Here is a 27,997-nt window from a genome sequence, read left to right as displayed (position 1 = left end):
CAAGAGCAACTGCTTCATTTCACTAAACTTTTCCACTTAATTATTCCCAAGAGGAACAGTATAAGCTAATATATCACCAGTAGAATGAACTGATGTTATTCATACTGGTGATCATTGATCAGATGAAAGGGTTTGAGATCATTCACAAGTTGACAGTTGATGAAATGCCATCAGGATTTGGAACTTTCTTGGCATCAAGACTGTTCACAATTCTTTCTAACATCATCCATGTTGTTTACATCCTCCATATTGTAACCAACCTGTTGGTCAATTACTTTAAGCACCGAGTGGAGTGTAACGCGTATAGTCGCAGGTGGTCTACCTTGATTGTCAATACAGTTTAGTTGAGGATGCAATAGAACCAACCAGGTTGTAACAAAAGTGGGAGTACAGATGGACAGAAGTTCTGGCCATTAGTTATGACAAAAGACCAGAATGTTCAATTAATATTTAGTCAAGAATTAAGTTTTCTACTCTTAGCCTGTTCAAAGTCAAGTTTGGATTGATTTATGACTGTTTTGTTGTGAGTTTAGTGTAGACAAAAAAACAGTATTCCAATATTGTTTTAAACAGTATTAGAATATTGTTTAAAATTCTAATACTGGTTGACAGTTGATAGAAATCACATAGAACATTCCATTCCATAAGTTTTGAACAAGCTCGGTGCTGATGAGATTCTTCCTCTTGCTCAGATTATGCATTTGAGGGAGGTATAAATTCAAATTGAGAAAATAACAGGTGCACAAATTTGCCTTTAATTGATGCCACTACTAATGCTAATATTCTTGCAATACCAAATGAAATGAGGCTCTGTGTGTGTGTGTGTGTGTGTGTGTGTGTGTGTGTGTGTGTGTGTGTGTGTGTGTGTGTGTGTGTGTGTGTGTGTGTGTGTGTGTGTGTGTGGTTTAAAAACTGGGTAGGTTCACAAGATACTGTTTAGACCATAAAATGTGAGAATACTGTATCCTTACATATTGTATATCTGTCAGCAGGGTGGACCACAACATCAGTTAACTGTAATTTATGAACTATGGATAGTCAGAAAATTATAGCATATCAGATTTAATCACAGGACACAGGTGAATTTACTACACCTGTAATAAACTCATACAAGACTTATTATGTGGAATATGTCATGAAGTACCAGACTATTCCTTCAGACCCTAGACCACTCCAAAAATATGGAAATAGAGAAATTTCGATAGCTTTGGGACTTTAAAACATAAACTGAAATTGAATTGAAAGTTCAATTCAAGGCCTTTTGTTTTTTAATGACTTACTAACCCATTGAGCTTATGTTAAGAATATTTAGCTGTTATGATTACTGTATATGTAAGTGAATATTAGAAGGAAACTGCTGAATTTTGTTGAACAGAGTGCTGATATCCAGAAGGATGCTCTCAAAAACCTCATCTCCATCTTTGCTTTCAGCTATATACATAAATGCTTTTAAACATTAATGTTTTTCATAAAAAAATATTAATGTTTAAAATATTAACTTTATTACTAATTTAATATATATATATTGACTTTAGCCAAACATTAGAGCAGGATTATTATTAAAAATAAAATTTAAACACGTCGTAAAATGAAATTGCAAAATGAAAAACTTGTCATTATTTATTTTATTCTTTGCAGTAATATATCCTTCACATTTACATATGCATTATATGATTTAGTTTCATCAGCTTCTGGATACATATTCCAGTGACATTCTCCAATTTTGGCTTGTAAGCATTCAGAAAATTTTTCTGACACAATGTACTTTTATAAATATGAATACAGCATGTATGTAAATAAATTTACATTATTGTTAAATTTATGAACTTTTCTCTCATTTTGTGAATTCCTTGAGAATATCTATTTCCTAAACACTCTAGATGAAAATTAATTTTGGCATATAGGAGAGACTGAAATTGTGGAGAATACTGTATTATTAAAATTACACACAATTTGAGAAAAAGAGTGATGATCCATAGCATTGGCACCCAAAATGTAGCAAAAACAGTGGTGGATCACCTGAGTGATACTCAACTTTCTTACTTTCTTTTTAATTTTTGAAAAATTATGGGTTTTGAATTCTGATTAAAAAATACCAATATTTTATCTCTTAATGGATTTCAGTAATTACTGTATTTTAAGTTTTAATCAAAAAAGTACATTTTAAAAACATGCTATATGTTTACGCCTTTTATTTAAAAAATATATATATATTCTGCTGAAACTTGCAAAAAAAATTTTAGACATAAAATAGAAAAATGAATCTCTTATTCTCTTTCATTTTTCATGATTCTGCTTATTATGATATAAATATTATTAAAAAATTTAAAAAACATATATATATATATATATATATATATATATATATATTTGGTACTATTAGTTACTTCTGTTTTCAGGTTCATTTCAATATTTATTCAAATTTCATGTGCTTCACAGCATGTGAAGAAAATACCAATTTTTGTGTTGCCATCTTTACTCTGTGAAAACAATAACACATGTTTTAAAAACGACTAGGATAAAAATGCAGATGTTTATTAAACTAGTGGGAGAAAAAAAACAAATAACCTGAAACTTAAAAAAAAAAAAAATGTTGACACTTGTCTGATTTCATGCTACCCCCAAAGCAAAAAAAATGCCAAAAAGCTGCAAAGACAGCAGCAGGTAGCCTGTTAGTTTATTGTATGTGGTTTCTGTATGAAAACCAAAAAACATCACTTCAGAAACCACTGCAGTAAAAGTGTGACTATATTTAGGAAGGCAGAAAAAATTTTTTAAAGATTTTTAATCATTGATTAACAGTTAATATGGGCACATTAATTTTGTGGGGGGGGGGTCAGCTGTCAAGTTACCCACTACTACTACCAATGAGTTATAACCTACTGAAGCACAAATTACGCTAAAATTGATAAAAATGTTTCAAGATTCAGTTATCCGACCATGTTATTTGCTGAAAATAGCTCCTCACTCCTTGGCAGCCATGCTAAGACTGCTGGAAATTTTAGTGTGCCCACTAAAACCATATGGCAGTTTGTGTCAAAAATAATAAAAATTAAGATGAAATAAAAATTTATATTAAAATAATATGATAGAAACAACTGCAAAAAGAATGTGATATGTGTTAATTCTATGAGACATCAAATAACTGTAGTAAAAATTTTAAATATTTTAATTAAGGTCTGCAGACTTCATAATTTAAACCTTACTACAAAACTGAATAATTAATTATACAGTTTCTTCCAATAAATGCCCATTCTTTGAGATTTATTGAATTTCTTAATATTAATGAACAAAATAACAGTAATAAAAAGAGATTTGATACAGAGACCGCAATATCATTTGCACTGTAATATAGAACTTCTTCACCAATCATTTCCTCAATGTTGTTGAAATTAATTATTGATCACAGTTACCCTTAATGTCTCTCCATTTTATTTATCTTAAATATCAGTCCTCAGATATTTATGATAAATGAATTTTGACCTTCATAAAAAAATTCAAATTAAGGACATGTCAACAATTTTAAATTATTAAATATGTGGGTATTATATAGCATTAACCAAGATGTATAAAACTGGTACTTTCTTACTTTAGGACCAGGAAGACCATCTTTTCCCATAGGTCCCTGAAATAATACAAAATTTTTTTTAACATTTAAGAAACAAAAAAATTAGGAATTGTTCAAATTGGGAAGGAGGAGAATACAAAATCGAGTACTGTTACATAATGATGTTATATAAACTATGTTATACAGACTTCACCTATGCACACAGATAATCTATGGACAGGTTAAGTAAGTATAGTCTGGATGCTGCCAATAAGAAATACCAATCAAGAATTTATATGCAATGGTTGAATTATTATTAAAATCATTTAATAATAATACTAATAACACAGTGTTAACTTTAACACAATTAAAGCCATAAACACCTATGTAGTCCCAGTGCTAACATACTCCTTCGGGGTCATAGATTGGACTAACACCGAGCTTGAGGATATCATGAGAAAGACAAGGACAATGATGACCAAGAGCTGCCAACACCACCCGAAATCTGCCGTGGAGAGACTGACAATTGCCCAGGAAGAAGGAGGAAGAGGCATAATAGACCTGATAGAGCAACAGAAAATGATAGTTAACCTCAAGGATTACTTCCAGAAACACATAGCAGCACTCCACCAGGCCATAAGCAAGATAGACAAACAGTATACCTCACTGAACCTGTGAGGAATCCCCCCCCAACCAGGAGGTACAAACGAAGATAGAAAGATGGACAGAGAAGACAATCTATGACTCGCCATGGCTCACGAGCGGGACACTCTTCCCTGAGACTGAAGGATTCATGCTCGCCATCCAAGACCAGATAATCAACATCAGGAACTATAGAAAATACATCGCCAAGGAGCCTGGAGTGTTCAATGACACATGTCGACGATGCCACCTGACCTCCGAAACGATCCAACACATCACTGCAGGATGCAAGGTGATCAGGTTAAGACACTGGTGTTACGATTACCCAGACTGAATATACTCATACACACGACCAGGTAGCCAGGATAATACACCAGAAGCTAGCAAGGAAATACCAGTTGGTTGAAGAAAGTGTACCGTACTACAAGTACGAACCCCAGTCAGTACTAGAGACCCCAACCCTGTAATGGGACCGCGTCATAATAATGGATAGGACAATCCCGCACAACATAACCCTTGTGGACAAGAAATAAAAGACTACCTCTCTGACTGACATAGCGGTACCCAACACTGGCAACCTGCAGAAACCCATGGGGAAAAAAATCAGGAAGTACGTAAACCTAAGACAGGAGATCAGAGAGATGTGGCATATGCAACAAGTGTGTGTGTGTGGTATGGGTGTTTAATGGTGCACAAGCTGCTGTGGCTATATTGCACCTATTCGATAGTATGAATCAGAGCTGTAATACTCAATATGTTCTATGTTGATAATAATATTAGTAAATTAATAAGAGGAGTTTACCTCAATATAGTACGTGGAACACTTCCGTATGATACCCTCCAGAAATTAAAACGGAAAAAACGAAAAAATCGACAACTTACCGGTACATTAAAGTAAAATATAAATAATTAAATAATTAAAGTAAAATATAAATAATTAAATAATTAAAGTAAAATATAAATAATTAAATAATCAATTTAACACAATTCAAAAAAATTAAAATTCAAATTAACGCAATTAAAACCATCTAACGAAAATATTCAAAACGATTTTCCTTCCTCCCTTCCTTGAAGCTGACAATGCTTTTCGACCGACTGTCGTGATCACAGGAATGAAAATTACCGGATCAGGCTAAACCTGCAACTTAAATAGTGATTATATGTCTTCGCGCATGCGCGTAAAGGTCCACGCATCGGAGATCAAATATGGCCGCCGAACATTAACAGAATTCTCGTGTAATTTAATTTCAACGGTTTCTGCAATTAATAGTCACGTATAATTACGTTGAACGTTAAGTATTTTGGCCTCGTTAAATAAAAAAGTATGTTTTTCGTTAATGGCATGAAAGGCTAATTCTGACGCTGCTGAACGAGAAGCACGAACTGAGGCTTCGTGTTGATTTACACGAATATTAAGAGAAAACCGCGTCGAACCCTGGTAAGACGAGTCGCAATCACCGCAAGAAATGTTGTATACTAGATCATTAATTTGTGTTGCGAACGCGGAAAGAACCGAGCGATTGTTCAGTATAGTGTGTAACTTCCGTATAGGCCTAGCTATAATTTTAAATTCGGTATCTTTAAAGAATCTGTTAAGTTGTTTGTGCCACTGTTCAACATATGGGACAGAAATAAAGTATTTTTTGATATTACTATTGTTGATTGGTGTAGTATTTTTTATCCTATCCTTAGCTTGTACCCTAATTCGATTTATTGTGTTAATGGGATAACCCCTGTTCAAGAATCTGCTAGTTAATATTTGTATTTCTGAGTCCAAAGCAGAATCCGTCGTTGAATATTTATAGGCATTTAGAAATTGATTAAAGATAATCGACCTTTTGTAGGTGAACGGGTGGTAGCTATTATAATGAAGAAGCATACCGGTGTTTGTGGGTTTTCGATAGATGCTAAATTGTATTTTGTTCGAGTCACGGGTAAGCGTGAAATTTAGAAAGTTTAATGACTTTAGAAACTTTAATGAAAGTTTAAGGAAGGAAAATCGTTTTGAATATTTTCGTTAGATGGTTTTAATTGCGTTAATTTGAATTTTAATTTTTTTGAATTGTGTTAAATTGATTATTTAATTATTTATATTTTACTTTAATTATTTAATTATTTATATTTTACTTTAATTATTTAATTATTTATATTTTACTTTAATGTACCGGTAAGTTGTCGATTTTTTCGTTTTTTCCGTTTTAATTTCTGGAGGGTATCATACGGAAGTGTTCCACATACTATATTGAGGTAAACTCCTCTTATTAATTTACTAATTGCACCTATTCATAATAATGTTGAAAAAATAAAAATAAATAAATAATTAATGTGAAGACAGTTCAATCTCATTTTATGTCAGAAACTAATCATAGTCGTTCATATATTCCTATTTGTTTCGAATAACAGAAAAGTTCATTAATATTTGCATTTTTACCAATGATATTATTTAATAATATCCATTCTCAGAGATTAGCCAGAGAATGAAATATTGAAGTTCGATGTTGTTGATAATGTGGACAATCAATCAAAATATGTTTGACTATTAGATGCTCAGAGCATTGTGAAAACTGAGGAGGATCATCGCCTGTGAGTAGATGGAGGTGAGTTAGATGTGTATGTCCAATTCTAATCCGTGCGAGTACCACTTCTTATTGCCGAACTATCTGAAAGCATGAGTGCCAAAATTTTGGGCCCTGTTTTCAACTGGAAGAGTTTGTTATTTGTTTGTTTATGCCACAGCTCTGTCCACTGTGCATGGTATGCTGTTTGAATTATATTATAATCAGAAACTGGAATAAAGACAGAGGTTAAGTTTAAGGTTGATGGATTTTTAGCAGAAATATCAGCCAGCTTGTTCCCTTTAATGCCTGAATGTGCTGGAATCCAGCAAAAGTTCACTTGTTGCTGACAATCTTCAATTTTCAACAGCAAATTCTTGATTTGATTTAAAACAGGATGATCCTTATGAGAGAGATTCTGCATTGCTCTATTTGAGCTGAGAGAGTCAGTGTAAACCAAATATTTTGCAGATGTGTGAAGAGTCGAATTTTCTAGAGCTAATTGTATTGCATATAATTTCGCTGAAAAGCTGCTGTACTCAAGTGGAAGAGAAGATGATATAATAGCAGAGGGAAACACTGCTGCTGCTTCAACAGTTGAATGAGATTTGGTACCATCAGTATATATCAGTAAGAAGTCAAAATAGTTTTGAATATGGCTGGCATGGAGTTGTTGCACATTCAGAGTCAGTAGACGATTCTTTCCCCATTGGAGAAAATAATTATCGCAGGCTGGTTGAGGAAAGGGAGTCCATGATGGGTGAGAATAATTCTTTATCTGCTGCCTACTGTGGAGAGGAACATTCCAATTTTGTGATATTTCAAGGAGCCATAGGCCTGCTGGTCATATTTTATTTGGTTTATTTCTATAGAGATTGTGAAATGGTAGATTAAAAAGATATGATTGAATAGGGTGCAGAGAACAGTTTTGTATTCTGACTGCATATTTAAGTAGTAACATTTTTCTGCTGGGTACAGAGGGGGGCTCATGGGCTTCAATATATAGACTATAGGTTGGAGATGTCCTATAAGCACCAAGAGCAATCCTCAGTGCATTGTGTTGTATAGGATCGAGCCAGCGCAATACACTCTTTCGGCAGAATCATAAACTGGGGCACCATAATCCAAACGAGATCTAATCAGTGCTCTATATAAGAGCAGCAAAGCTGTATGATCTGCTCCCCAAGACTGCGCAGATAGAGCTCTTAGCATGTTCAGCTTTTTCAGACAGGTAATACGTATTACTTTAATGTGCTCAAAGAAGTTTAACTTGCTGTCCAGTATCAATCCCAAGAATGTAATATTTTTGGCAATCGGGATGGTGGAATTTGAGATCCGAAGTTCGGGGTCTATATGTAATTTACATTGATTGCAAAAGTGGATCGCAACTGTTTTCTGATGGGAAAGCCAATATCCATTGAACTCGGCTCATTTTTGAATTTTATTGAGGGACATTTGCAACTGCCGTTCAATAGATCTCATGCTCTGAGAACGGCAAGAAATGGAGAGATTGGCAGCATAAAGATAGGCTTCTAGTATTTGCAAGTTCTTTTGAAATGGAATCAATTCTAAGGGCAAATAGGGTTGCACTCAATACCGACCCCTGTGGTATTCCTTCTTCCTGCGAGAATGTAGAAGAAAAGGAGTTTTGGTATCGAACCTGGAAAGAGCGGCTCTGGAGGAAGTTCCTAATAAATATAGGCAGGTTGCCTCATAGACCAAGATTATGTAGGTCACTGAGAATGCCATACTGCCAGGTAGTATCAAATGCATTTTCGATATCAATGTTTGTTTGTTGTTTTTTATTTGGTTTTTAGGAGCATTAGCAACTAAGGCCATATTGCTCCGAGAATATGCGGTGGTCATTCCCTGACCTTTTCGCATCCTCCATATTTGGTGGTGACGGGCTCGAACCCCGGTCTAATCAAGAAGCGTGTGCTACGCACTGCTGCTCCTTCCCGCCTGGCTACAGTTGCGAATTTCAGATTCGGCCTTGACCATCAGATCTAGAGAGGCCCTATTTTTACAAAAGCCGTGTTGACAATTACTCAGTAGATGTTGAGTTTCAATGATCCAGGTTAGTCGACTGTGGATCATTTTTTCAAGAATTTTACCAAGGCAACTTGACAGAGAGATTGGCCTGTAACTATTAGGACTGGAGGGATCTTTTCCAGGTTTCAAAAAGGCCAAAACTGTAGCATGGTACCAAGAGGTTGGATAAATATTTTCCAGGAAGATCTGGTTAAAGAAGACTAGCAGCAATTGTAAGTTTTTCTCACTGAGATGCTGCAGCATGACATAATATATGCCATCTGGCCCAGCTGCACTGTTTCGTGTTGTTCTGATGGCTTGTAAAAGTTCACAATATTCAAGAGGCTGATTATACGGAAGTGATAGTGAGGTTCTAAAGTTGATGGGTCTCTGTTCGGTGGTGGTCTTAATTTTTTGGAATTTCGGAGTGTAGTTTGATGCAGCTGAGACTTGGGCAGAGGTTTTGCTCAAGGCATTTGCTATATCTAGAGGATCAGAGAGTTCTTGCCCACTGTATGAAAGAATTGGGGAAGGGATGATTGGAAACTTCCCAGAAAGCTGTCCAATTTTCTTCCATATTAATCTGGAGTCGGTATTTCTGTTGATAGTACATGCAAACCGAGTCCAAGAATCTTTCTTGGCTTGCCTGTGAATGAACCGTGCTTTTTCCCTTAGCTTCTTGTAGCTAATTAAATTAGCTGTCGTTGGAAATCGACAGAATAAATTGAATGCTTTATTTTTTTTCCTTCTTTGCTTTCGTGCACTCTTCATTCCACCAGTAGTTGAAGTGTAATCAGATTGAGGGGGTTTGATAATGGAATTGAGTATTTCGCTGCAACTAAAAGACGGGATGTGATATAATCAGTTACTTTATCTATAGGCTGTAGCTGAATAGTTTCTTTGTTTAGAGTGATTGCTGATTGAAATTTGGCCCATTTGGCTTTAGAAAATTTCCATTTCCTGCAGGGTTGGTCTAATGGTGGTTGTGTAGTGAGCAGGTTACAGACAATTGGAAAGTGGTCACTGCCCATTGGATCATCCATAGCGTACCACTGAATGACTGGAAACAGTATCAAAGAACAAATTGAGAGGTCAATTGCAGAAGTCTGTCCAGTAGGTAACTGTATGTGGGTGTGTGTGTACCACTATTAAGAATGGTAAGGTTTTGTTTATCTAGTAGAGTTTCAATCAGTCGGCCCTGTCTATCTAATTTAGAGGATCCCCATAAAGGGTGGTGGCCATTGAAATCCCCTAGAAAGCAGATAGGGAAGGGTAGCTGTAATAAAAGTTCTTTGATATCTTTATAAGAGTAGGAGAGTAGAGTATAATTTGGTGAGAGATAGACTGAGACTAGTGCAAACACAATCTGAGTAATCAGATGCACAGCAACGGCTTCAATTTGGGTTTGGAGAATGATTTGGCTAGCAGGGATAGCTACACCACCAAGAGCAGTCGGATGTTTTTCGATCTCTTCGATAGATTGAGTAGTTTTTTATAGAAACAGAAATTTGAGCAGTTAAATAGGTTTCCTGCAGACAGAAACCCACTGGAGAGTAGTGTCTAATTAAGTACTGAATGTCGTCGTGCTGCCTTGAAAGCCTCTACAATTCCACTGTAAAATATAAGGCATTATTTGAGTTTAGAAGAAGCTGTACCTGACGTGGCTGTCTTGTGGCATTCTGGCTTTGGTTTATCTCTTTTTGGAAAGGTGGGGCGACCTGTGTCCATATCTTCTTCTTCTACAAATATTTCCAGAATCGGATCTTCCTGTTTGGACGCGTACTCTGGATCCACCGATGTGTCCTGAATAATCTGTTTTGAAGTTGAACTAGGATTATTTGGAGTAGTAGCAATCACTGGTGGATGAGGAGATTTTGCTGGAATCGTAAGAGGCGTATTACTTGCTTGGTCTGAGTGCTTCAGTATATTGGACTGCTGCTGAGAAAGGACAGCTCGAGCCCAGTCAGAGAGTGATACGTTGGATGGAACAGTAACATCCATTTGCATGGCTATTGTTTGATATTTTTTTGCAATACTGGCATAGGTACGGTTAGGTATACTGGGTGCAGTTAATTTTCTTGCTTCCTGATAACTAATTTTGTTTTTGACTTTATATTTTACAATTTTTTTCTCCATTTTCCACTTCTCACATGTTTTAGAGTAAGCAGAATGGTTACCTTTGCAATTAGGACAGGTCATTTCTTTCACCGAACAGTCATTTTTACTGTGATCGGAAGATCCACAGTTGGGACAAGCTGGGTTCCCTCTGCATGTCGTTCGAGAGTGGCCATACTTTTGGGATTTATGGCATCTCAATGGATTAGGAATATAAGAACGAATGCGACAATTTAGATAACCTGCTTTTACTGATGAGGGTATATTTGGACTGTTAAAGGTGAGAATGATATTTCTGGTGGGTGTGAGTATGTTGTCCCTTTTAGTCATAATTCTTTTGACAGCAATTACGTTTTGTTCCTGAAGCTCTTCTTTAATTTCTTCTTCTGTCACATTCAAAAGGTCCCGACTAGATATAACACCCATAGATGTATTTAGGGTTGCATGGGGAGCTACCTTTACTGGAATTTTAGCAAAGTTTGTCACTTTTAAGAGTTTTTTCAGAATGCCTGTGGTTGACAGTTTATACTAGTAAGTCCCCTGATTGCAGTGTTTTAACCGTCTTGGGAGACCCTGCAATACTTTCCAAGTGTTTTTAGATTAGAAAGGGGGATAGCTTACTAAGAGGCTTTTCTGATAATGAATGCATTATTAAAAATGCAGGAAATGGTTTTTAACCTCTTTGCTTGTGAAAAGCCATGCTCATGTTCTGTGTCTCGCCGACTGCTTGTCGGTTCTAAAGAAGGAAACATATTTTGTCCCATCTTGGCTCCTTTTAGCCCCGGCAGATGAACTTTTCTCCCAAGGTTACCGGTTTGTTTTTTTTTTTTTTTTGTTTTTTGGTTTTTAGGAGCATTAGCAACTAAGGCCATATTGCTCCGGGATATGCGGTGGTCATTCCCTGACCTTTCCGCATCCTCCATATTTGGTGGTGACGGGCTCGAACCCCGGACTAATCAAGAAGCATGTGCTATGCACTGATGCTCCTTCCCACCTGGCTACGGAGGCGCCTCCCAAGGTTACCGGTCCCACCACGGGGAGACAAGAGCAGTGCCTGGAGTGACCAAGCGAAATTAGTAGGAGTTAGTCTATTAGATATGAAAAATAAAGAAAGGTTACTTTCCTTTCTTGCTCTCTACCAGTACTTTTCATACAAGAGCTACTAAATAAAAGGATTTCTCAATGAGAGGAACGTAAAAGAGACCATAGAATTCACCTATCAAAAAGTCGCAGTGAAAGCACAAAGAGAAATTGCTCAGTCACTATCGTTTGGCACCCAGTGCCTATGCAACGACCATCCCGATGATCACCTTGTCAACCACGGGTGTGGTGCCAAAGACCCTACATAACAGCCTAGCAGCAATAGGTCTCCCAGCGAACACCTACAAGGAACTCCAGAAAGTAGCAACCCTGACCACCTGTAGGATAGTCAGTGAGTTCCTCGACCAACAGTAACTCCAGACATAACAGCAAGCACCCTGTACTTGGTAGCAATACCCGTCATGAGGTGGAACCCCCAATCAGGGAGAAATAATATAAGAGAGCAATAATAATAATAATAATAATATTATTAGGGGCACGATGGCCCAGTGGTTACAACACCGGACTACCAGCCTGATGGATCTGGGTTCTAGTACCGCCTGGGCGGAACCGAACGCAGCTCCATCACGCTGAGAGACCGGTATAATAATAGTAATAAAATTGAATAATAATAATAATAAATAAATTAATAGTAATAAAAAAATTAATAAGATAAACATCATGAAAGCTGCTCCAAGGGACCTACCTACCTCAAGGTCGGAGTGGCGACTGAGGCAGATTGTAGCGCCATCTGGCATCACTCAATAGAGAACTACCACTTGACATAAGCCGAAGCTAAACAGGTCCACCTCCATAGATGGATGATGTCGCAGAGAAAAATTAATCATGCTGAATCGAGTGTGGCGCAGGATAAAGTCACTCGCGTTAAGGCCTTAGGCAGAAGGTTTGGTTCAAAAAGTTGGAGACAGTCTCCCAAGGAAGACAGTGGAGCAAGGGGTGCTGTCCCCCATATAGCTACCACAAGAGAAGGGCAAGATCACCCTTCTCTTGTGGGTGATCTTGCCCCACCAACTAGAAGCCCCACCAACTAGAAGTGCTTCCTGCGCAACTGCACTAGTGACCACCCAATTTTTCCACCAAGGAAGAAAACAACAACTCATGAAGTGGAGCATCAAAATGAATACGTACATCATGCAAGCATACTATGAAATAACGAAGCTGGAGACCGATATGACAACTTACACAGCAAGACTGCATACCAAGTGGCTGGAACGATTCCTGGATATGCAGGTCACCGAACAGCGTATAGCTGTTCGGTGACCTGACTTACTCCTTTTGTCTTACCCTGTATATAAAACTTTTTTTTTGGTAGTTGTTGGCGCATAGGCTTCTGTGGCCATAATGCACCTCCCACGGTTTTTGCAGTACTTTGATCCAAGCCCAAGGTGGGAATCGAACCCGCGACCTTTGGGTTGCCAGGCAGGCACTTTACCCACCCGGCTAGCCCGGTCGGTGTATATAAAACTAAAAACAACAACTGACCATAATATATACGATGGTACTATTTATCATTTCAATACTGCTTGAATTACTAGATAGTACTCAGGGCCAAACTACAATCCTTAATTTGTTTAAATAGGCTATATCAGAGGTTTTCGCCCCCCCCACAGTGTTAACACTTGGTTTTCATGATGCACTTTTTTAATGAAATATGGACAACCCTAATACAGGTATGAAGAGTGTTTTATTTCAATTTTTGAAGATTAATTGTATTAAAATAGATATTAATTTATAAACATGTTTATACTTACAGCTAAACTTTATATGAAATCTGTTTATTTGCACTTGTTTTGGAGGAGGCACAAGTTATAAAATTTGGGAACCTCTGGGCAACTTGTTCTTTTGGAGGAGCAATCTTGATTGTAATTCTTCAGTAATTTAATTTTAAAAAGTATGGACCCAACACTGCTTTTTAGTTTGGCCCCTTCAAAATTAATTAAATTGGTGTAAACTTTTAACTTATTTCTTAAATGCCATAAACAAGAGCGTTATTTACAAAAGCTTACAGTTGGACAAACCAATTATAACCAAATCCCTCTCCTCCCACACACACACACACACACACACACACACACACACCAAAGCTCTTTGCCAATCTATACTCCTCCTTCACAAGACCATACATTCTAGTTCTACCATTTTGGTTGTTAGTTACAGTGCAGCCAGCATTATAAGTAACTATTTTAGTTCAGTTGTTATTTATCTGTTATTGATGAGGAAGTGAACAGCACTTCAAAATTTAGCTGTATAAATACCAGTTTAGTTTATATTAAATTCCAAATTCCATTCTAACATAGTGTAATGTAAATGGATCCTTTTTTTTATTAAAATTATTAAAAGTTCATTTTATTGTAGAAAAAGGAGATACAGTTTACTATTAATACACCTACTATTAATAATTTTCTATTACAGTTTATTACAATTTTTTTAAAACTACAGTTTACTATTAATAACACACCCAAAAACACTGAATGATACAATTACTTATTGTGTAGTTTTATGGATTCCATTTGGAGTGCTGCTCAGGAAAACTAAAACCACAAAAGTGGTTCTGTGCATGTAGTTCTAGCTTTTATTCTTTCCTGGCTGCCTGATGAGAGCATTCAATACAGAAGCTTTCAAAATGTTTCTTTCCTGCCTGATGAGAGCATTCAATACAGAAGCTTTCAAAATGTTTCTTTCCTGCCTGATGAAAGTATTCAAGATAGAATCCAGAAAAGTCACCAATTGTTACATGGTTGCATCATATGGGAGTTTTGGCTTTCTAAGAGTTAAATGTACCTCTTTTTTTTTTTTTCAATAAAATTTCAATAATCAAATAAATTTGATTAGTTTAATTAGTGTTAATCCTACTTTAATTTAAAAAAGTAAAAAAAATTTAACTCCACTGACTTATAATAAGCTTCTCAGAAAGAATAACTGGTCACATTATGATTACTAATCATAAAACTCGATCTTACATTATGATTACTAATCATAATGTGACCAGTTATTTTTTCTGAGAAGCTTATTATAAGTCAGTGGAGTTAAAAGTTTTTAACTTTTAAATTAACTACATACATCATTAAGTTAATGATGTATGTAGTTTTGTTATGAAAAAAACAGCAGCAGAAAAGGTTTTTTAATTTCGATTTAAATAGGCGTAAACTTGAATTCACTTTACAGGCATCAAATAGGAGGTTAAGATTATCCGTACTTTTAGCAGTTTATTTGGAAACAATTTCTTTGGGTAGTGTTTCTTACATTGCAGTTAGGATGGCCATCATTTGTCTTTTGCTGATTGGTTTTTCAATGGTGACATCCAGTTTCTCAAGTACAGAGGATTCCGGTTATTTGGGTCACCGGTTAATCAGGGCAGCCGTTTATTTGGGGCTAATCTTAAAAAAACAGAACCCAATCGAGAAAATAGCCAGGGTTTACTTCGCTTAATCGGGACAACATGCCGTTTAATCGGGGCAGGAGACCGCAGCACTGGTGATCACCCTACGATTGTCTCACATCTGGTTGTGACCTCCAGAAATCGGACCGAACCATGTTGTTCGGTCCGATTTCTGGAGGTCACAACCATAAAACAATAAAAACAATTAGCGGTCACCTGTTTATTGGGCTTTTCTATTAGTGAAATATATCATAAACGGTTAGTAAACTCGATCTTACTGAATTTGCGATAATACCGACAGCTGGAATTCTGTGGGTTATTATGGTGAAATGTGTTTACACTTCCATGGAATCTTCAATCATATAAAAAAATTAATTTTCAGATCTTCGCTTCTTTCCTTTTTAAAGCTTTGTAACTCGTTACTCCATTCTGACTTGCGCTTATCGTGTTACTTGCAATTTGTGTGTGCCGTGTCCTTTGTTATTGATTGTTTATCTTGTTACTGTTTTAAATTTTAACTCCCCCACCCACAAATGTCAGTGAGCAGAAATGTCAACTAGTTAGTATGTACATATTACAGTACGTATTAATTATTCCGATTATCAGTATATTCTTCCGATTTTAGGGTATCATTTAATTTTTTAATTGGTAAGGTAATAAGGGGCAAATTTGCGCTTAATATATCTTTACTTTTATAGCCTGTGGATAATATTCCTCCCATTTTTGCTAATTAGAATCACTGTTTAATAGAATTAAAATTCAATTCACAAACGTGATCACAATGACCGCCGCTTACTACACATCATGTAGTGAATGGTACTTTACTATGGTGACTCCATCGTAACGTGATCTGATTGTACAGTGAACCAATTGTAAAAGGGGGGGGGGGGGGTACATTGTATTTTTAACTATATACGTGAAACTTCGGATAATTGGGGCAGCCGCTTAATCGGGCCAAAATGCACTAGTCCCGATGTGTCCCAATTAACCGGAATCGACTGTAGTAGAAATTAAAAAGAATGCCCATGTGGATTTTGAGATTGATTCCATTTAAAGAGTAACAAAAAGCCAAAAAAATACGAATTGAAATTTAAATATTAAATTTCAATTTGTATTTCAAAAATATTAAAAATTTCAAGAATATTAACTTGAAATATCTTGCAATTGCAGTTGCAATTGCAACATATTTCAAGGTATACAAATTTTCAGGGAAATGAGACATTTGTTTTTACCTCTGGGATCCCACTCAAATATTACACAGCTTAGTTAAAAAGAGGAACAGTAAAAAAAAAATATTTCATAGGCTTTTTATATTTTGTTTCATAAAGAACTCTACAAAATTTATTTAAATAATGAGGTTATCAAAAAATGAAATAACTTACTACAGGTCCTGGGGCACCTGGAGGACCAGAGTCACCTGGTGGACCCTAAAAATTTAATTTTTGTTATATAAATTTAATTGGTAATAACATTACTAAACATGGTAATATGGTAATTTTTTTTTCCTTTATTGGAATTTACTAAAATTTATAAAAAAATAATGATGTTATATTAGACATCAGTTTATGCACACATTACACTAGAATATCATTCCTTCAAAGGAATTATACTGTCATATTTATGCACCAATCTAATGAAATTTAATTACTGACAGGAAATTCATACCAAAATGACAAGTGAAGGGAGATTTTTCAGAGGATTCTGCAAAGAGATGACTGTATGCTGACAGCAAGTAACACATTGCTCATGTTTACTTTGATCATGGACATTTTTGCTCAGTCAACTCCAGCAATAGCCCACTATAGACACAAAATTTATTAATTTCATGAAAACTATACTACCAAGTGACAGCACTGTGTTTGAAGAATTATTAAAATTTTAGACAGGATATATATTCTAAGGCAATCAGGTATAAATAAAAAACTGTTGGTCAATGGAGTAAACAGAAAAGACTACTCCAAATGGACAAAATCTGGAGTAGACACAAGAAAATTTAATGATTAAATACAGAATTAAATTTGGTCCTAGAGTATTTGATAACCGAAGTTTTAATTACTGTTTAATTTGATCATTTGAAAAATAAACAGTGGAAATAGGGGCACAGAAAGTATTACATTTTTACTTGATATATTTGCAACAATTGGAGGTATACAAATAAAAGAGAAGTCATCTAGGAGCACAAATTTCAGACTATCTTTTTCTTAAGATGGTCATGTCAAATGAATTACCACCACTTTTTCCTGAAAGCTTTCAAAAATGGAGAACAGTTTTACAAAGCCTTTTCTAAGGTGTCCACACCAACTAAACTTTCCATGGTATGACAAAATTTGTTGAATGTTTCAGGTTATGTTTGGGATCAGTATGTGAGCAGGGCCTTTTTTTAAAAGTGCTTTTCAACTCAAGAAAATCCCACAAGAAAAGGTCACACACACACACACACACACACACACACACACACACACACACACACACACACACACACACACACACACACACACACACACAGCAAAAAAAACAGGAATTAATTTGAGTGGCCAGGGAAGATCTCCACACCAATTATTGACACAACCAGGAAAGCTGCGTAACTATTCCATGCATATGTTAGTGTATGTGCTCTAGCATAATCCTGTTGAAATTATATTCCTTTTTGGAAGTTTTATCATACAATTTCTGGCCAAACAAATGTTTGTAACTTGTTTAAATATATACTTGAGCTCACCGTAACAGCTTTCCCCCCACCTCAGATAAGTAATACTCTCAATGAAGTGCAGTAATCTTTGATAAGAAAAATTTCCCACCAAATGTTTATATGTGGGCAAATGCAGCATCATATCATAGTGTTCTTATAGTCTCTGTCCTCTGCAGAATTTAAACATTGGATGATGTGCTCCACATTTATAATCATAACATCCAAAAACAAAGTACCATTAACACATTTCAGATATTGTTTCACAAAATCCCATTTGTCTTTCTTTGTCACTTAATGTTTGAATGGTTTTAATTTATAGGGAAAACGGTAAAAGTTGGCTCCCCTGAATTGCTCTTTTGTTATTTTTTATACTGCAGAATTGCCAATAAATCCTTGGGGACTATTTCTGATGGCAATTCTTACCTTGTCAACTGCCAGGGCTTTAGTCCAAAGCCAGCAAAAGCTGGCTTTGGACTAAAGATGAATATAGCTAAAACAAAAGTAATGATGTATGCCATTACATCATTAACAAAAGTAACGATGTATGCAAGTATGCCATAGAAAGGGATATAATGATTGAAGGAGCAGTAATTGAAAAGGTGGAGTCATATACTTATCTGGGACAAGTCATCAGCTGTAATAATGATAAATGGATGGAAGTTAAGAGAAGAATAAATTTCGGATAGACATCATTCAGGAAATATAGTCACATACTGAGGAGCAATATCCCAATCTGTCTGAAACGTAAAATAATGAACCAATGTATACTACCCACCATGACTTATGGAAGTGAAATTTTGGCACTCACCAAAAGAATGGAATAGAAGCTGAGACCGACACAGTGAAGAATGGAACAAATTATATTGGGAATAAGTCGGTTAGATAAGAAGAGAAACACATGGATTAGGCAGCAAACTCAAGTAAAGGACATTCTTATCAAAACCAAACTAAAATGGTCAGGACATATAGCTCAAAGACATGATGACAGATAGACTAAGAGGATAACAGAATGGTACCCAAGAGGAGCTAGAAGAAAACCTGGAAGACAACGACGGAGATGGACAGATGAAATTCATGAGTTTGTGGGTAGTAAATGGATGACCATTGCACAAAACAGAAGGAACTGGAAAGTTGTGGAGAGGCCTTCATTCTGTAGTGGATTGATAATGGCTGATGGTGACTAGTTTACATAAAAATAGTGTGTTTGTAGTACAGTCCTTCAGAGAACATAAATCTCTGGTTGGTATGAACTGTACCTTTCAGAGGTTTCTGGAGAGAACATCTTCGAAATTACAGCAGTTAAGAGATGGCAAGCAAATTTAAAGAAACTGAAATTGCGTTAAATCTTAATGAAGAAAATAGTTGTTATCCAATAACAAGCTGTGACATTACGTGAAGGTGATCCATAGTTGAGAATCCTGTCCTAAAGCCAGCTTGCTCTTTTGGTTGATTCTCATCAAGTATTCTTTGTAATCTGTTAGTAATAACCCTTGTGAACAACTTGTAGATGTGGAATAACAAGCTAATTGGTCTATAATTTCCAATGTCTGATTTATCTCCTTTCTTATGCAGCAAAACTATGGTTGCATTATTCCACTCCTTAGGCATCACACCTTTTCATTTCTTCAACGCATGTTCTACCTCATCACGAAGGATATCGGGTATGTTGTATGTGTTACTAATTTGCAATCCATCTTCCCCACTGCTGGCATCATTCCCTTGCTCCTTGTATAATTCTCTATGGTAGTCTTCTGCTATTTGAATTATGCCTTCTCTGCTATTTATAAGTACACCATCACTATTCTTCAGTTTCAGAATAATTTGTCTTTCTATATTACTGCTAATGGATGCTGATATAAGACCATTGTTTTCCCTTAATGCTTGTTCTACTTTTCTTGTGTTAAATCTTCAATGTACTCTCTGAGTCTCTTTCTAATGGCTTTGCATAACTCATTATACTCAATTTTCTCCTTGTTAGTGTTTATCTTGCTCTTGTTCTTTTGTCGTCTTCAGTTCATCATGACCGTCGTGTCGTCTTCAGTTCATCATGATCAGTGTTTCTTGACTAATTTTTTCTTCTTTGGATTTCTTTTTTACCTATAGGTTTCTTGGGCTTTATCACTTTCAGAAAGTTGTAATATTCCTCATCGATATCTTGGTACTGAGTCGTCTGCAGAAGCTCAAACCTGTTCTTAAGTTCCAGTACATACTGCTTTTTTTCCTCTTCTATTATCTCAAAGACCTTCATATTATTTACTCGAGTCAGTTTTTTCCTTTCTTTTCTTACATCTATATCAAATGTGCATCTTACCATTCTGTGATCACTTCCAACATTTACCTTGTTCAGGACGGTAACATCATTCATGATATATCTTCTGTTAGTGAGGATGAAGTCGATTTCCTTAGTTGTTAATCCATCTGGGCTCTTCCATGTCCACTTTCTGTTCACCCTTTTCTTGAATCCCTAATATAGGTGTGTAACTTATATATGTATAGTTGTGTAAATTCCTAATATAGGTGTATGTGTATGTTACTTATTCTAAATTCCATCCAATGCAATAAAATATGTTTAATTATAATTATTACATTTTGTTTTGCACACCTTCAAAATCAATAAATAACTGTTTATTCTCCAGACAGCCGAGGCCAGAAGAGTTTACAAATTCATCATGACCACACTTGCAATTCACTAAACCACAGCCTGACCCTCAAGTGTTAAAAATATTAACTGCAGAGGAGATAAGGTAGTTTTAGCAAGTTTTGTGTATATTATAAGTGATTTCCAAGATCTCATTGTAGAATAATATGTACAACTGTAATTCCTGAATATCCTTTGGATACATATTTTATAAAATTATATTGTATTTTCAGTATCTTTCTCTCTTTCTTTAAATGTTATTATGCAGACAAACAAATTCACATCTTATTTCAATGCTGATTGTGGATATGGTTTGCTTATTCTCTTACCGTACAATTTATTTTATGGTAAGAGAATTACTATGTAATAAATGCTAAATTTCACCACCTAGCTAATATTTTTTCTCATCAGCTATTGAAGCTCTTTGATAATATATTGATAACCATGTCTGTTACCTTACAGCTAATGTTAATAGTTCAAAACTAGATTTATTTCATATTTCAAACTGTTGAATAAAATGATTAAAATGTTAATTCATATAATTTTAATGATTTATGATAGCTAGGAAAAGCCGGCTCAATGATGTCACGTTCCAAAACTGCAAGCTACACTCAATCTTTTCATCAGTGCATATAATCCACATAGATCCTCATACCCATTTAGATAAAATCAGAATTCATTTATCATAAAAGTAATATAAATTTCTGTTTATTCTCTAGGTGGCCAAGGCCAAAAGAGTTTACAGTTCATTGCAACTGAATACATATTGAATTATTAATGGTGCTGAATGAATTCTCAGCTGCTATTAATAATTCAATTAATAGCACCAAAGTCGCAATAGGCTGAACATTTTTGTGGCAGCATATGGGCTCAAACCCACAGGCTTGTGACACTAACCACCAGACCATCCAACCCAGGATGGAAAGAAATCATTATAAAATTCCATTTGCACTAAATTATAGTAAATTATAGTAAATTATACAAATTACAGTGGCATATCAGTTATTACTATTTGATTTGGTAAAGTTACCAAATCAAATAGTAATAACTGATATGCCACTGTAATTTGTAATATCCAAATTGTTAATATGGTCTCTAGAAAGGACGAAAATATCTATGCAGAAATCTCCAGATATTTTTCATAATATTATGATGTATACACAACTAAACTGCAGTAATATTGTCTAAAGAAGGTGTTACCAAAGAGTGGTATGCACCACTTATGATATATAATCTTTTAAAATCATAAAAATGAAACAGAATAAAAATTTGAATTTTAAATAATTTTAAATTTATTATTTTTTTTTCTAATATGATTCAAATAGTACAAGTTCAGATGTAGGTAGACAATTATAATTAATAATTGACTTAATAATACTCTAACATGTTGATATACAAAAATCAAAGGGATATAACTTGATAGAACTTTCATGCAATGAGAAACTTCAGAGCAAGTTCAAGAAAGCATATGTGCTTTTTAATTAAAAAGAACTATTGAATATTGATTTATTTCAGAAAAAGTTTGTAAAATTTTATTGCCTTTTAGTATATCATATGGGGTGTTGAGAATCATAGTGGTGTAAATCAGTAATTTTATAAATATGAGCTTCAAGTTCATATTTCCCACCTTCTCTAGGTGTCCATTATTTAGTCTCATAGCAAAGTAAGTCAAAGTTGCAGTTCTAACCAAGAGATATCAGAACTTATATTTTGAATAGGTTAACAATATGAACCAAAGGTTTAGAATCATAGTGAAATAAGTCTGACTTACACAATTCTGTTCCTAAATAGCTTGTATGATGGAGGTTATGTTTCAAGTTTGTATTGTTGTTGCGAGATGTCTTTTCATATTTCATATTTTGTATTTCATGTTTTCATGTAGCAAAATGTCTTTTAAATTGAAATCTCAATAAATGGAGGATTTTAAGTTGAAATCTTGAGAAATCAAGGGGCCAACCAAGTAGAAGCATGCCAGGAAACTTCCTTCAGACCTAGATGTCTTTTCATATTTCATATTTCGTATTTCATGTTTTCACGTAGCAAGATGTCTTTTAAGTTGAAATCTCAATAAATGGAGGATTTTAAGTTGTCTTTTAAGTTGAAATCTTGAGAAATGGAGCACATCAAGAGGCCAACCAAGTAGAAGGAGCATGCCAGGAAATTTCCTTCAGACCTAGAAAACGTAAAAGGAAGAATCAAAAAGAGCTGTAGCCAGAAGACTTCGCAATTCAGGTCAGGCATATGTGAACTCAAAAAGAACACAAGTTGAGTGTAAGCAGTTTGAAAACTTAGATTTTGGTTGTAAAAAAACAGATGTGCAGGATCCTTAACAGAAGAGGAAAGGAGAAAGCAATGTGATAATTTTATAACCATGGCTGGTTTTTCTCAACAGAATGCATATTTATGCAGTCTTACACATCATGAACCTATAAAGCAAAGGAGGCCTTAGAATGGCAGTTAGGGAGGAAAGCAATGTACAAATCTGTCTTACATTCAGAAAGAAAATCTTTCTAGCCACTTTTGTTGTATCTGATGGAAGGGTGACAAGAGCGTTAGAAAAAGTAAGGAAGGAGAAGTCTGCAGGAAATGATTTAAGGGGTAAACATGTAGCAGCACAAAAGATAACTAACAAACAAAAACAGTTACTTAAGGATCACATTAATATTTTCCCAGCATTTCAGTCATTACACTCGAAAAGATAATCTGAACTAGAAATTCTTTAGCCCTGACTTGAACGTAAGAAAAATGTATGTACTTTATTGTAATCTTAAATTATAGGTGAAAACCTCATACCTTTTTAGTAGGACTGTTAATCTCTCAACACTCAATTGCGAATGATTATAATATGAACGTGCATAGTCATAAATAAATCAAGTTAAAATCAAGTTATTTATGACTATGCACAGGGGGTAAGTTCATATTATAATCATTTGCGATTGAGTGTTGAGAGATTAACAGTCTTACTAAAAAGGTATGAGGTTTTCACCTATAATTTAAGATTATTATAATAATAGAACTTATTGGGCTTCATAGTCCCTTTTGATTTGAATTAGTACTTTATTGTGAATGGTGTGAGCAGAGAGAGAATGAAGCTCTTAAAGAGTATTACTATAGACATGTCTTCAACACAGAATTTAATTTACATTTGCATGTTCCTCAAAAGGACACTTGCAAGGCCTGTGGTGGCAAGTATAAACAGTTGACTGATGTAGAAAAGGACAAAGAAAGGACAAGTGATTTGAAGGGGAAACATATTTTGCATTTGGCAAAAGCAGAGAAAGCAAGAAATCAACTAAAGGGCTGAAGGCGAAAAGGCCCGAGGAAATTCTGACATCTATACAATCACAATAGATTTACAAAAAGCCCTGCCATTCCCAAAATTAACTGTTTCTAAGGCCTATTATAGGCACAATATGTACTGCTATAATTTAGGTTTGCATGATGTCACAAATAACCTACCTCGGCTACATGTATGTTTGGGATGAGACCATTGCATCCAGAAGTTCACAAGAGATTTCTTCTTGCCTGACTAAGAATATTAAGTTGAACAAAAAAAAAAAAAAAGCATGTGATGATATACAGCGACATATTCACTGGCCAAAATCAGAACATCAGGGTATTCTTATCGTTAATGAAACTGATTCAAGACACTACTTGAAGTCATAGACTGCAATTTGTGGTTTCTGGCCACTCTTACCTTCCAAATGACTCAGACTTTGGGCTGATTGAGCAAGTTGTAAAAAACAAGATTATCTATGTTCCGGATGGATGGTATGATACTATGAAGTCTGCCAGAAGACACAATAGGTTTAAGGTTGTAAAGATGCAACAAGATGACTTTTTGAAAACAGAAGCTCTTGAAAAAGGCATTAACAAAATGGAAGAAGAATGTCGAAGGTGAAAATGTAAACTGGTTATGTAAAAAAAATGTGAAAAAGATACAGTGGCTCCATTATAAAAAAGGAAAAGCCATTCATGATTTTCTACAAGTGTACATTGGATGAAGACATCCCTTTCAGGGAACTGAATGTCAAACCCAATAAGGAGGGTCGACCTAAGAGCTTGAAAAGTACTGAACAAGAAAAGTTGTATGATGGTCCTAGAGTGCTGAACTGTCTAAAGAAAAGAGACATACTATACCTTCTCAAATACATCCCTCCTTTAAAAGGTATTAGAAGCTCAAAAAAAAGTTGATAATCTAGGTTATTTATTATTTACCCTTATTTAACTACGAGGAAGAAGAAGAAGTATAAACAGTAGTTTGTTTGTGGTGACAGTTTTTTATGATTATCAAATTAGTGATGATGATTTTTTAATTGCTTTTTCAAAAAAAATGAGAACATCAACAAAAAGCAACTATAATTTTGCAACCATCTTTGACATTATAATTAAATTTATTATGTTTATCTTAGCTTTTTTATGATCATTCTGCAACAACTAAGACAATCTTAACTATTTTGACAAAAAATTCCCAATATGCCAATTGCTCAGGTTTTTTTTAAAATTTTTGTTATAGTGTACTTTTTACAGGGAAAAAATATAATCTCTTCTGTATGAAATCATAGTTTTGATAACACAGTCATCGTCTTACAGTAATTTAACATTTTGAAATAGGTAAACCACTTAGAAACATAATGGTGTAAGTCAATTATATAAACACCACTGACCAAAAAATTGAATATTAACAAAAATTGTCAAGCTCATGTAAATTTTTTAAAGTTTTTTAACCTCCAGGTGTATCATAATTCATTAAATTAAATTTTTTGAGTTTTTTATGAATGCAAACACAAAACACCTTGTTCTCAAAAATCAGAATAGACTGACTTACACCACTATGAATCTCAACCTCCATATTAGTGTGAAACTGAATTTTCAGCCATGCTTGTCATTAAAAACAAATACAGAAACCAAATTTAAAATTAGCCTGAATTATTCTTAAAATTTACCAAGTTACACCAATGCAACAAAGTTATGTCAATGAAACATGCTTCTCCACTGCATTAAAGTTTCAGTTATTGTATATGTAAGCAACATAAATAAAAAGTTACCTTCAATTAACTTTTTATTTTTATTAACATTTATTTTAAAACTTAAACCCTAATCCTCTTGTGCTTTACATGTCTATGCTACAGCAGTTCATAAACCTCTGCACTTTCTTGATTTATTGATACAAAACTGAAAAAATACAGACAACCTCTTGTCTAAAGGACAAACTGATTTCTTGCATACTGAACCTTTATTCACCACACATCTAGTTGCTCAATGCCTTTTTATGAGGCACAGTATTGAATATGCATGCAATAGTTAAATTACATATTATACAAAATGAACAAGTCTGTTTTAATATTAATAATTCCTATGAATACTTTCTGATTAAGAAATAATCTAATTATTTAACAAAACAGCACTTTAACATTTTCGAAAATAGAGCTTCCTATTTGAACTCTAACTAAAAGCTCCATAAAGGCTTTGTATAAGCTGTTGATCCATTCCCTAAATATTTTTTGGATAATAACTGCAGTTTAGACAGCAACTAAGTAATAATTTTTAGAGCATATTCAAAACCATAATGTTTGTTTGGAACTAGTTTTAAGTAGAACATCTTATATTAGTAAATAACTGTAACAAAAACCAAGTCTCTTCCTCACTTTATTATACAGGGTGTCTCAAAAATATTGGTACAAACGTTTAGGGGAGGTAGGTAACATCTAAAGGAATGTGAATCGCATAGGAACCCATAACCGGAAACGTCATGGGAAAGTAGTAGCAGAGGCACAAGAAGCAGAAATGACACAAGACAGTAATTAGTGGCAAATATTTATCTGACATAATATTAACAATGGAGTACGAGATGGATGAATTTCATGATATTACAACAGATGCGCGAAGGTTCCACCATGAGATGCGATGCACACGTGACACCGACGCAGCATGGATTGGCGGACATGGTCGAACACACCTGGAGTTTCTTTGACAGTAGCAGCAGTGCAGACGAGTCTCGCCACGAGATCCATTTCCGTTTCCACAGGTGATTCATACACGATAGATTTGAGGGGCCCCCCACAGAAAGAAATCAAGGCTCGATAAATCAGGAGAGCGTGGGGGCCAGGCAACGGGTCCACCACGGCCAATCCATCGATGCCCAAAATGCCTGTTCAAATGGTCATGAACACACTTTCCATAATGGGCAGGCGCCCCATCATGTTGAAACCAAATGCTGCGTCTCACATTTGCTGGAACATCGTCAAGTAACCCTGGTAGAACTTGTTCAAGAAAGATCCAATATTTAGCAGAGTTCTTCCGGGATAGTAACAGGTATGGGCCGACTAAGCAGTCACCGACCATACCTGCCCACACATTTATTGCGAAGCAATGTTGTGCCGCATGGGGGCGCACACCGTGTGGGTTGTCATGAGCCCACACATGAGCATTGTGCTGATTGAATAAGCCTTCCCGAGTGAAATAAGCCTCATCCGTGAACAAAACATAGGCTGGAAAATTCAAGTCTTGAACATTTTCTTTGAGAAACCACTGCGCAAAAGCCACATGTGCAGGATGATCTTGAGGGAGCAGTAACTGAACCCTTTGGAGATGAAAGGAGTGAAGGAATCGTTGTGCCAGACATGCTGTACACTGTAGCGAGACACTCCTAAGGCAGAGGCAACGGCACGTGTGCCGTTGCTCATGTGCTGGTAGTAGGATCAATACACATGTGCTGGTAGTAGGATTATTCTGGACGGCATTCAACACACTTTCTTCCATGGCGGGATTTCGCATCGAATGTTGTCTGCCTGCACTACTCCTGTTACCTCTAAATGACCCATAATCGCACAAATTTTGATGCACACGTACAAACAAATGGTGGTCCGGTACATGTCTGTCTGGGAAGCGTTCTTTCATTGAGCGGCTCGTCTATTGCCCTCTGCTAATCCATACACTAGGTGCATGTCTGCCAGCTCACAGTTCATATATCGATGCATACTCTTCATGCGGCGACTACTGCTTGAATGAGTAAACCAGAAATTTTTCCTCTCGCGAACTGATGAACAGTGCCGTGTACCGACTTATGGTGACGTTTCCGTTTATGGGTTCCTATGCGATTCACATTCCTTTAGATGTTACCTACCTCCCCTAAACATTTGTACCAATATTTTTGAGACACCCTGTATATTATTAAGGATATAGACACTACCAGCTCTAAACTGTTACCAAAGAAATAGATTTTTTTTTCAGAAATTTGTTTTAATTTTATTTGTACATATCCTTCTTTCATTAAACTTTTTTTTTAAATAACGGATAA

The 27,997-nt window shown here is 35.4% G+C and overlaps 1 protein-coding gene across 1 annotated transcript in view; it reads right to left on the bottom strand.

Moving 5' to 3' along the window:
• LOC150081680 (uncharacterized) overlaps positions 1 to 27,997 on the bottom strand; it is an 833,960-nt gene that overhangs the window by 722,139 nt on the left and 83,824 nt on the right. The window contains exons 7-8 of the mRNA XM_090380284.1: positions 16,753 to 16,797; positions 3,590 to 3,625 (exon numbers count right to left, since the gene is read on the bottom strand). Of these exons, the coding sequence (XP_090236410.1) occupies positions 3,590 to 3,625; positions 16,753 to 16,797 (81 nt within the window). The remainder of the gene's footprint in view (positions 1 to 3,589; positions 3,626 to 16,752; positions 16,798 to 27,997) is intronic.

Source organism: Mastigoproctus giganteus, chromosome 8 (assembly GCF_048544385.1).
Source record: "Mastigoproctus giganteus isolate SK-2022 chromosome 8, ASM4854438v1, whole genome shotgun sequence".
Classification (NCBI taxonomy): Eukaryota; Metazoa; Arthropoda; class Arachnida; order Uropygi; family Thelyphonidae; genus Mastigoproctus; species Mastigoproctus giganteus.
The sequence above is the reverse complement of the archived record's forward strand: the minus strand, read 5'-3'. Positions and strand labels throughout refer to the sequence as shown.